The 12,904-nt window shown below is 39.4% G+C and overlaps 1 protein-coding gene across 1 annotated transcript in view; it reads right to left on the bottom strand.

Annotated features, from left to right (window-relative positions):
- Positions 1-12,904, bottom strand: part of UBE3C (ubiquitin protein ligase E3C) — a 2,314,788-nt gene that overhangs the window by 909,992 nt on the left and 1,391,892 nt on the right. Inside the window, exon 17 of the mRNA XM_044064789.1 lies at positions 9,012-9,109. Coding sequence (XP_043920724.1) covers positions 9,012-9,109 — 98 coding nt within the window. The remainder of the gene's footprint in view (positions 1-9,011; positions 9,110-12,904) is intronic.

Here is a 12,904-nt window from a genome sequence, read left to right as displayed (position 1 = left end):
AGTTGTCCAGGTATGAAAATGCAAGGAATCCTTTGCATCTCAGGGGAGCTGCTACTACTGCCATGCATTTGGTGAACACTTTGGGGACTGTAGTGAGACCGAAGGGCATATCTCAAAACTGGAAGTGACTGGCTCCTAGCCGGAAGTGTAAAAACCTGCTGGATCATCTGCTCATTAGAATTTGGTATTACGCATCCTGAAGATCTATGGAGCACATCCAACTGTCTTTTTCCAAGAGTGGAAATATCGACTACAGTACTGCCATCCAGAACTTGCTCTTTTCTACAGACCTGTTTAGAATGCTGAGATCCAAGATGGGTCTCCAGTCCCCTGTTTTCTTTGGAACTAAAAAGAATCTTAAGTAAATTCCAGATCTTTTCTGGTCTGTGGGGACTTGTTGGATGACTCTTTTGTTTAGCAACTTTTGAATTTCTAAGGGTGCCTGTTCCTTTTGACTGGGTGGAACTTCCAGAACTGATGTGCTTATAGGAGCAGGATAGGTGAAGGGAATAACATATCCCCTGGATATTATACTCCTCATCCATCTGTCATTTGTGATGGTTTGCCAGGTTTCTTGGTGCAGAGACAAATGACCCTTGACTGCCTCCAGAGGCGAGCAATCGGGCACTCAGTCAGGAGTGCTGATACAGCCCTCCAAAGATTCTCTGGAGACCTGATTATGCAGGCCTCCTCTGCCACGAGGTCGGCGTCTACCATTACTGTTCCCCCTTCTACCCCTGGGGGAACTCTCACCTTGTGTGCCATGGAAAGACCTGTGGGACTTTCTGAACCACATTTTCCCACTACCCCTTTGACTCTTTGGAAAAGGTCTGGTGGGTGCAGAAAAACATACTCCAATGGCAGACAAGGTCTTGCCTTCTTGTTCACACCTGGTGAGAGTTTCTTTCACTTTCGGCTCAAAAAGAGAGGAACCATAGAAAGGGCTCCGCAAAGTCACAAAGGCGCATCCAGGACTGTCTCTGAAGAGCAATACCTGAACCCGCAGCTCTATGCCTTCCATCTGCTGCATACAATATGAGCCTCATGGAAGAGTTTACTTCAGAACTGAGGACGGCGAGGTGAGCATTAACTTTATCCACTACTGCATCAGCTACAGCTCCTTGGAGGGAGACTGTGAGTTCTTTTAACAGCTCTTTCTGTAGCCTAGTGAAATGGGTAAGACCGAAGAGCAAAGGTCACTGACGAAAACACCCACTTTCCATATCTATCCATAGTCCTAGAGTCTTTATTAGGAGGATGGACAGAGGAGCTGGTCTCGGATAGCTCCTTTTTAGTGGCCACTGCCATGACCATGGCATCAACTGCAACTCTTTTAGTCAGAAACCCTTTATGCTTAGGGGGAGAAATGAACTTATTTGGCCTTCTAAGGAGTAGGCTCTATAGAATCTGGGGTCTCCCAGGCCTTCCCAGGGATAAAGTCCATAAGTCTGTTGGAAGGGTGAGACCCAAAAGCCTTCAGGTAAGCTGACTCCTCAGCCAAAGGGAGGGCTGGACTGCCAGTCACCTCTCTGTTTTAATAATTCCAGGATGTCTCCAAAGGCGATCATCAGAAGGTGACCTTGGGGCTGCTTCTGCCTCATCGAGGTCAGTGTCTGATGTGACAGACTCCTTCGGGAGGTCAAGGTGCTTCCTCTTGCAGGTCCTCTTCTGAGGGACCTCCTTAGTGAGATGCTCTAGAGAGGTTTCAGAAGAGGGGGGAAGTCTCCTGGTGGACCACCTGAGGCCTGGGGTCTCCAAGATCCTGTGGAAGGGTTAACTTGAGAAGACAAAAACATCTGGCCCATAGAGGGAGGTAGACCTGATGATGTGAGAATTTCTAAGGGGCATCTTCTTTCCGCATTTTTCACATTTCTTGAAACCTAACGGTTTCTCCTCATGCTTTTGAGACATACTAATAACCTAAAAGCACACACACACAAAAAGGCACTGAGTGAGAAACAGAAGAAAAGGGCGGTGGAAAATAAGAGAAAAATGTTTTGCTATTTTTTTTTTTTTTTAAACAGTACAGAGAGCAAAATCATCCTTTAACTTAAACAGATGATTAAAGGAGGAAAAGAAAGGGAGAGAAAATTGTCATCTAACTAAAACAGACAATTACAGGAGAGAAGAAATGGTAGAAAAAGTCACCCTCTAATTTAAACGGACAATGGAGATAACCCTCTAACTTAAACAGGCCTCTAATGTTAAATGGGGTAGGGAAGACTCGCACTACCAAAGGATAATAATGACACTAATAATAATAATTAAACAGATAAAGAAGATTAAGCCAATTAAACAATTAGCTATACTTAGCCCAAAGCTTAGCTAAACAGGAACCACTTCACTGTGGGGCAAACAAGATCTGAGGTTAGAGAACAGTTGCAATATGGGTAATAAAAATGCCCATGAGCTTGGCTGAGGACCTCAAGCTTATGTAAAGGCCGAGACGGATCCGAACCAACCCATCAGTGAGAATAAAGACAAGATTGACAACAAATCAAGAATAATAAGAATAGATAGAAGTTATATGACAATGACTTAATATTTACAGACATTTTAGCCAGTTTATAGAGGAATTAAAGGTAAGTTAGTATAACACAAACAGGAACTGCAATATGAGAGGAAAAGTAGACATGGTGTATTTACAGAGAAACCCATGGGAGAAAAATTGCTATAGAACAGGCTCTCCAACCTTGTGAAGAAGAGTCCCTTACCCTGTTTAAGCATAACCTTGACCAATGGATGAGAAATCAGAAATTCACTGTGGTTCTGCCCCCCCCCCCCCCCCCCATTTCTGACAGAGGTAGATGGTAATACCCAAACTAATACACTCCCCCACATAACTTCTAGAAGCTTCATAACATACCTTCTCCTAATAAACTCCCATGACACATTGGGATGCAATTGGGTTGAGTTGCATGGCTCGGCTTACAAAGGCTCTGGCAGCAATTAGCCAAATATATACCTGTGAACTTATAACAGAAATAAGGAAGTGAGTGAAGAAAGGAGAGTAAGAAGGTGTAAGGTATTAATATGGATTTGTACACATTTAGGGATATAGTTCATCCTGGTGTTGATCAAGAACAGAGACAAATATTGGCTAGAAAGTCTTTCAGAATGGTTTTGAAGGATGGGAGGGATCCTCCTTTTCTTTCAGTGCAGATACTATATATGCTGAAGAAATTATGAGTAGCTAAAGCTTGTAGCTTCATATCACATGCATTCAAACTCAGGTACTCAAAATGTACAACACCAACCCAAAATAATCAAACACAAAGGCAGACAGAGAGAGAGAGTGACACACACACACACACACACACACACAAAAGCTTTTTTTGCAGAGGGCATGACCCCCTGCCCACAAATATTGCTTATATTTTTAAGCTGCAAGTTAACAACCAAGTAAAGATAGAGAGACCAAGAGGAAATATTGCACTCAACAGTCTTATACTGGAAGACATACAGAATTTAAAAATGACTACAATAAAACATCCCATGCTGCCATCTCCCTGTTAAATCACAAATAACATGCACACAGGAATTCAAAAAATAAAGGGTTCATCTTCATCAGTTCAAACAAATGCAACTCTTATGGCACTGAAGTGCAAATCTCACACTGCATTGCTAGTGTAGTGCATGGAGCATCATAATTACGCTCAAACATTGCAAAAATAAATAAAAATAAACATGTAAAGCCTTCCTGCAGCACATCACCAGACTGTAATGTTGTCAGGGTTGTGTATGGTTGTGTATCAAGCAAGAGACATTCTTTCTCTCTCAACTGTCCCTCAATATGTTATCTTATATTTTTGCTGTGTCAGTGGAAGATTACAGTCACAAATGGCAGGATTACCATCTAATTGCTCACAAAATGCATATTTGAATAGAATATGTTCTACAAGTAACTTTTTAAGTAAGTTAGAGCAATATTTAAAATCTGTTCCAGACTCTCTTCCTTTGTCAACTCCCACAAGAATTCTTAAACAAATATCATAATATGTACAAGCTGTCTGTGTGATAGCACTCGCTAAGTGCTTTACTGGCTTTCAAAGGTGGTAAAAAAAAGTTTTGTAGTTTTTTTAATAACTGGTAGTTCATTGAGCAGATAAAGCTCCATGCAATACAAGGAAGTATTAAGGAAGTATTATCAGGTCACTGACTGTAACCATTTATTGTGTGTTCTCGACGGATTCACTTTATAATCTCGAAATACTGAAATCTTGAATTTCAGTTTTTCGAGACCATGAAATCGAATCCACACAACACCAAATCAGCGAAGCCCAAAACCGCGAAATTCAAAACACCTAAAATACTGCACACACCAGACCACACATATACCACAACACCCACATCACAACATAAGCAAAACAACACACATCCACAAACCTACAACATAAATAAGCAGGGGGGTAATCCCCCTTGCACTCCCCACACCCCCCAACTTATATATACTAACTCAGAGATCGCACAAGCAGTAAACAAAAGCAAACACACAAAACACATTCTACAGACCATCACACATATCAGCACACTCACATACACTCAAACTCCCACCCAAAACCCTTACAAAACACTCACTTACCTAACATAATACCTAAATCCACATATCGCATCGCACACCATCCACATACAATCCCAGACATTACGTAGCGTAAAGCCATAAATGCAAATTTGAGATATTCAAATTCACGATTGTGCACTTTCGCTATTTTCAAACTTTGACTTTATAGTCTCGAGATACTTGAAATTCAACATTTCAGCATTTCGAGATTATAAAGTGTTTCCGTTCACGACATACAGTGAATATAAAAAGTGTACACACCCCTGTTAAAATGCCAGGTTTTTGTGATATAAAAAATGAGACCACAATAAATCATTTCAAAACTTTTCCCACCTTTAATGTGACCTATATCCTGTACAATTCAACTGAAAAACAAACAAATCTGTTAGGAGATAAAATAAAAAACATACAATAAGCTGGTTACGTAAGTGTGCAAGCCCTTAAACTAATACTTTGTTGAAGCACCTTTTGATTTAATTACAGCATTCAGTCTTCTTTGGTAGGAGTCTATCAGCATGCCATGTCTTGCCTTGGCAATATTTCCCACTCTTCTGTGCAAAAGCACTCCAAATTTGTCAGATTGTGAGGGCATCTCTTGTGCACAGCCCTCTTCGGATCACCCCACAGATTTTTTATTGGATTTAGGTCTGGGTTCTGGCTGAGTCATTCCAAAACCTGAATTTTCTTCTGATGAAGCTATTCTTTTGCTGATATGGATGTATGCTTGGGGTCATTGTCGCGCTGAAAGGTGAAATTCCTCTTCATCTTCAGCTTTCTAGCAGACGCCTGAAGGTTTTGGGCCAAACGTGATTGGTATTTGGAACTGTTCATAATTCCCTCTACCTTGACTAAAGCCACAGTTCCAGCTGAAGAAAAGCAACCCCAAAGCATGATATTGCCACCACCATGTTTCACCATGGGGATGATGTTCTTTTTGGTGATGCGAAGAGTTGTTTTGCACCAAACTTACCTTTTGGAATTGTGGCCAGAAAGTTCAACCTTGGTCTCATCAGACCATAACACATTTTCCCACTTGATGCATTGTTTAGCAAATTTTAGCCGGGCCTGGATGTTTTTCTGTGTAAGAAAAGACTTCCTTCTTGCAACCCTACTTCATAGTGCAGACATATGGAGAATATGGGAGATGGTTGTCAGTTGAGTACAATGCCCCTTTCGGCATGTACCTTGCAAAGCACATGCAGCAGCTGGAGAAACCACAGAGGTTCCTCACCAGGAGAATCCAAGCCCTCAAACATCTACTATACACAGAGAGGCTAAAAGCCCTATCCCTCTACTCAGTTTCATACAGACTCCTCAGAGGTGACCTCTGGCAAAAAAGGCGCTCACGGACTCCACCTTGATAGGACTGCTGTATATTCGCAAGTGAAGCTCCACTCGAGTAACCTGCATGCTTGGCCTCAACCTGGTCTGTGACATCAAGAAGACTTGTTTAGCAGGACAAATTTGCATCCCAGAGACTCCACCATCTATGGAATAGACTCCCTCTCCACATCAAGCAGAGTACCTCTTTACCCTTTTTAAGCGCAACCAGGATAACTGGATGGGAAACAGAAAATACACCCCTGGGATTCCACCCATGTCCCTGCTGGACAGGGGCATCAAGTGCTGATTTGGCTAAACTCTTGGCTAGGCTTATAAAGACCTCAAGGTCAACAGGCTAGTAACTTCCTATGATGTAGTACACAACCAGTACTTGCCAGAAACTCCTGCAGCTCCTTCAGTGTTGCTGTAGGTCTCTTGGCAGCCTCCCTGACCAGATTTTGTTGAGTCTTTTAATCGGTTTTGGAGGGACGTCCAGTTCTTTGCAACGTCACTGTTGTCCCATATTTTCTCCACTTTTTGATGACTGTCTTCACTGTGTTCCATGGTATATCCAATTACTGTGGAAATTTTTTGTACCTTTCTCCTGACTGATACCTTTCAACAATGAGATCCCTTTGATGCTTTCTAAGCTCTCTGTGAACCATGGCTTTTGCTGTAGCAGGCAACTGAGTAAATGTCAGGAAAATCCTACTAGGACAGCTGAGCTTTATTTGGGGTTAAGCAAAGTCTCTTTAATTGATGGCAGGTGTATACCCAAGAAGACTGAATGCTGTAATTAAATCAAAAGGTACTTTAACAAAGTATTAGTTTAAGGGTGTGCACACTTATGCAAGCAGCATATTGTACGTTTTTTATTTTTTATATTTTTTCCCCTAACAGATTTGTTTTTCAATTGAATTGTACAGGTTATAGTTCACATTAAAGGTGGAAAAAGTTTTGAAATGATTTACTGTGGTCTCATTTTTTATATCATAAAAACCTGGGATTTTAACAGGGGTGTGTACACTTTTTATGTCCACTGTATTTGCCAAGATTCGCCTCGACAGAATTTTTTTGGATCCATGTCACAAAGACAAAAATAATATGGTTACAATTGAAGTTACAATCACAATCTTAAGTTTTACCTAAGCTACTAATCTGCTGCCCAAACACTACATTAATCCTGTGGCCAAAATTATAAAATCTCACATGTATGGTCAAGTGTGACTGGTTTTCCAAATGGCACTGTTTAATTTTACTTAAAGGGAGACCAAATAGTATTGCAGTCTGAAATGTTTAGCAGCATTCCATGTATGCTGGCATGACAGCAATATAGCACAAGGCATCCTAGGTATACAAATGCATTCATGCTTCATTAATTATGCTGCTTTTTTATCCAGAACTATGGCATTTAGATAAATGAGGAAAGGATAAGGGCTAAAAGGAAGTGGGAGCGGCAATTACTAATGCATGAGCGGCACTGCGATTAATGACATGACAGCCAACGTATTCTTGAATATTTGGATGCATACAAATATCAAAACTAAACGCTAAGGAAGTAGAATTACTACACATACATGTGCCTTTAAGTACCTGATATCTACTGTTTTTCAACAGTTTGCACTACTTTGTCCACAATGTTTTCATCCCTTCCATAACTTGTGCTGACTGTATTTCTGTAATCTCCTGTCAGGCCAGTCAGCTCACACTGCTAAAGCAGCTGTAATGCCATGTGTGCAGTGCAACATGCATGAAATACAACATTATAACATAAGACTCAGTGAGTACTTGAAAGTAGAACAACTACACATACATGACAGTAGATTTAATAGTGCTGTAAAAAGCTTACTTTAGCATTCCCTATGTGATGTCTTAGGAAAGAACATAGGTTGTAAATTAAAACAATTAATAACTGTTTAAACATGTTTTAATTGTCACATCAGCTTATCTGAGCATTTAACTATTGTTGATCTAGGATGGAAGTACACATTTTGTTCTCTGCCTATCTTTATCAAATAGTCACTGCACTGCCCATCTTTCATTTTGGAGATTACAACTTGATAAGCAAAACATTTCAGCTTCAACTGAAACAGAGATTTTGTGAAATATACTTTTCTTCAGTTGCAGTAGAGAAAAAAAAAACAAACCCATCATATTTACTTCTCCGTAAGATGCCTATCATAAATGGCAAACTTTGCCATTTATAAACAAACCACAGAGAGTCGTGTTATACACTACAAGGGACTTAATTATATATGTAAATCCCAAATGAATATTTAACAAACTGTGGCTACTGAAACAGCAGCAGTAAAAGTTACTGTTTTGTCCATGCCACAAACACCTGAAACTCAATTAACAAACTATCACTTAAAACATAATTTCTTCCACCTCCACTGCAAAACATAATTAAATAATCACATTTACACCAAGCAATATCTACATAAAACAATGACATGAAGAAAGTGGTAACAGCTTTACTGAACCAAATAAATGTACTGTGCAAGTGTCTCAGCATACAAAGACATATGCATGTGCAGATCACTAATCTATTCATACAAACTCACATCAATGAAGAGAGATGGACAGGAAATAAAGATCCATTTTATAATGGCATTATTTTAAAAACAGCATTATTACAGGGTAATAGCAATGGCATGTTCCTGCCTAGTAATTCACAGTTAACTGATAGTGGGGCTATACATAAATCAGACCATTCCCTGTGGCTAAGCTAAGAATTACCACTTAATGCCATGAGATACTGCCAAACTAAATAATGGTATTAACATTAAGGAATAACTTAAAGACACTTTTAAGGTTTCACACAGAATAAAATACAGGACAAAATGTTTTGCTTACATTTGATAACAACTGCTGTAATGCTATCACACTATTAAGGCACCCTGAAAAGATTAAATGGAAACATTTTCTACACAAGGTGAGTATTTATATTACATATAAATGTGAAAATGTTCACTTGTATGGATTAAAAGATAACCCTCTAACAGCCACAGAAATTTCACTCCAAGCAAGACATTAATTTCCAAGGCAAGCACAATCCCATGTGTATGCATCATGAGAAATGTTAAGGAAAAATATTCTGCACTTTTTTAAAAGCAGGAACAAATACCTTTACTCTTTCTTCAAATGGAACTACAAATGGCAGTTCAGTCAGAATTGCAAGCTGGCGCTCCTCAGATACTGACAAAGGTGCTGGCTCCATCCCAACTGCAATAAATAAATAATTAAAATAAATAACTAAACTTTGTATTCAGTTAAACACAACACTAAGTAAACAAAAGAAGGCTGCCATTACTGTACACCTCACACTCCGGTAAAATGAAGACAGTTTAACACAAAACTCAACTATGCTGAAGCTGCTCAATATTATAACAATTTAACAGAAGCTTACCTTTCCTTGACCGACTGTCACAAAGGAGAAAGAAAAAATGTAAACTATGTAAGTAGTCTGCAACAGCTCGTCAACCAGCACATTTTTAGAAAGTGGCAGAAAAACCCTGTGCCAAAAGAAAACCTACACAGACAAGAGGAGAACATCTGAAACCCCTACACAGATAGTGCTCTCAAGAAAGAAGTGAACCCCATGGGACAGAGAAACAGAATTAGCACAAAAAATAAACACACAAAACTGCACCACAAACAATTCAAAAAGTGCACATATTTACTCATGTACATGAGATCGCCTGAACTGAAAGATATGGGCTACATAAAAACCCTTACCTCAGTGAAAAGCCAAACGTCAGAGATCTGCACTTACAACGTAGTACAAGTCAGTGCAAATGGACAGTACAACTTCAAAGCATCTTGAATGATATTCCATTATGCACCCTTCAGAGACAGCTACTAAACAAGTACACTTGAGTACAGGTCTCTTACAAATCACTGGCTGGATATCAAGTAAAAGCTGACAGAGCCAGAGTTCAATTTAAGTGGAAGTTTCTGCCAGGCAGAATAGATGACACTAAGACTTTGGAAGAATACAAAGGAAGCTCCAAAGTTAAAGGCAGATAATTCCCAAAATCCATGGACAGGGAAACAAGGAGGCTACCAGTGCAAAGAAAGTGGCAACATATACTGGTGACCATAACAGACTGACAGAGTGCAAATTCCATACCCTGAAAGAAACAGTGCATTACTACTCCCTGCACTGAGTCTTGCTAAACACAACTATGCAAGTAACACAGACAACCAACAGACACCATGTATCATCATAAGACAGAGCACCAGTCCTATGAAGAAGACCACTGTAACAACCGGAATAAGACTGAGCATAGCCTAACTTTACTTCACAGCACATGGGGACCACACTGACAGCCCTACATATCCACTGCAGAAGACTCTCAACATGTAACACTGCACTTGTCCTAAATACTGTTAGGACATCTACCATCTGAGTCATGTGCACGACGGCCTGGTGTAACTATCTGCACAGATGGGATTGTGTTGCGTCTTTGTAGCAGAGTACTGTGTGCTATGTACAATGTTCACCCAAGAGGCTGATGTGGACAAAAGTGTTGTGAACTGCAACCTGTTTCCCATCACTGTGTGCGTCAACAACATGGCATTATCCAAGTCTACTGCAGTTTATAGAAGTTGGGCCAGCATCTCTACCCTCCCCAACAAACATACAGATTAAGCAGTGCTAAGCTTTCAATAGTACTCCCACCAGAAACCAATATTAAGGAAGCTACCTCCACTTATGCTAGTACAAGGAACATCACTGCAGTGAAAAAGACAGGGAAAACAGATACCAGCAAAGTGGTTATCATAAAAATTCATAGCTCTACTCAGCACTACCTATGCATTTTTCATACTGTACTGTCTCTGCTCACATGCTTGTCAACCATCAAGCCTCTAAATGCCTGTCATCTAGGCACCCAGGAGTGTGCCTTGTGCTCTTGTCTGCATTTCTCAATAATGAACCTAACGTCAGCACCCCCACCCATGACGTGAGCACTTCTATCACTATGAAGGCCATCTAATTCCTCTCAATCCAGGCATGCATGCATATTCCCTAATATGCCCCAGTAGTGACTACCATCAGTATCTTGGGCAGCCATGCCATATCTTCCTAATATAGTCCCCCAACTACCAGATGAACTTCAGCTGTCCAGCACGGCAATGTTAGCGGAGCTGCCTTACAAGCCAGGGATAACACTTTTCTTTCCAGCCCAGGATGGGGCTTTCATCCTCCATGCTTGTGCTATCAAGCACACAAACTGCTAGTTGATCTCTGGTCACCTCGGGTGTAGTAAAGGCTTTATCCCTTTATGTAACTGGCATAGGCTAGCACTGTCTACACTTTCAAATGAGGCTTTTACTATGCTAAAGGTCTCAAACTTGCTGTATATAAGCTTTGTACACAGTACATGTCTGTAAACATAACTGCCAAAGGAATCATTAACTGTCATGTATCACAGGCCAGATAAAGAGCACAAGTTTTATGAATTAGAAAATTCCAACTGCCACTGCATGTAAGGAGGCTAGACTGGCAAGAAATGCCCCCCCAGATCTAATACAGTTAATACAAACTCTAAGAAAAGCAAAGTTATGACTTTTAGTAGGTCATAAAATTAAAATTCATACAACGCAACTGCCATGCAAATTAATAAAAAGCCACCTCACTAAAATACAACTTTCAGGAAGTGATGTAATGTACCAACTGCTACTTAGGTTCAAAAAGGTTTTGGCGCCCTTTATGTACTTCTCTGATGAAGCTTCTCTCTTTTGGAGTAGCGAAAACGCCTGTTGTCTTTCCACAATAAATTTGCGTTAAGGAATATTACTTTGTGCTTTGGGCTTTGCTTTGACCAGGACCTCTTGTTGTACCACTTTCAGATATCTTGGTATCTAACATGACCAGAAAATGGAATCTTCCTTCCACTTAGATCAAACAAAATCCAAATATCAATTAAACTCTTTTTAGCCAGCCAGAAACATAATCAATTTCCTCTCCCCAAAAGGAAAAACTGATGCTGGAAAAAGGAATATATCTCCCACAGCTGGAATCTGGCTGCCCCCACTTACTGCTGCCTCTAAAAAGAATTGGTCCTATTTATAGCCTCAAGCAAAATCTGATGATTTGTAACACTTGAACCACAGACCGCTGTAGTTCAAATTTAGCTAAATCCCAGTGATTGCCTATAAAACAAACAAGTAACCTCTTTCTAGGCTCACCTCTTAATACATTAGGAAAATCAAAAACCTTTTACAGCCGTAGTCAATATCTATATTTGTTAAAACACAACTAAAAAAGCATCAGGCTCACTTAGCGTATCGTGCTGGGCACCAGAAATGAAGAGGAAAAACTAATAGCTGAAGAACTTAAATCCAACAGTACAGGAAATTCCAAAAAAAAAATCACATTTAAATGATTTTGCATAATGTTTTATATGGTTAGGAACTTGCACAGATATAAACAACATTTTATTTTAATATCAATCATATTCAAGGATATTAACAATTTTATAAATCAATTTTATATACTAGTTTACTTCACTGTCTGCTGCTATTTGTTACTGTGGTGTATCTTACTATTAGTATGAATATCTTATTAAATTTTCTGACCATGTTACCTTTAAGGAAGTTATTTAAATGTGACACAAACAAAAGTACCTAAAATTCTAACCTGTATATAAAAAAAACTGCCACCTGTATCTCACTATTTTGTATTTCCCTGTACCAGTCTATGTTATCATATTCTGTTTTATGCTGCAGTTCTCTGACTATAAAAGTGATTGCACAGATGTCTGTAATTTTCATTGGAGTTTTTCTCCCCGGGCCTCCACTGAAAATGGACTCTTCTTGGCCCAATGGACTTCCTCTGTTATCAAAATGAAATAACTAACTAACTAAATAAATATATAAAATTAGTTCTGATAAAGTCCGATGGTGTTAAAAGGAAAAAAGTGCTTAACTATGTTTTTAGAGGATTTGTGTAATGAACACTATATATATATATATATATATATATATATATATATATATATATAAAATATATAT

This window comes from Protopterus annectens, chromosome 3.part0, assembly GCF_019279795.1.
Source record: "Protopterus annectens isolate FY-2018-M chromosome 3.part0, PAN1.0, whole genome shotgun sequence".
Lineage (NCBI taxonomy): Eukaryota > Metazoa > Chordata > Ceratodontiformes > Protopteridae > Protopterus > Protopterus annectens.
This window is presented reverse-complemented; position numbering and strand designations above follow the sequence as displayed.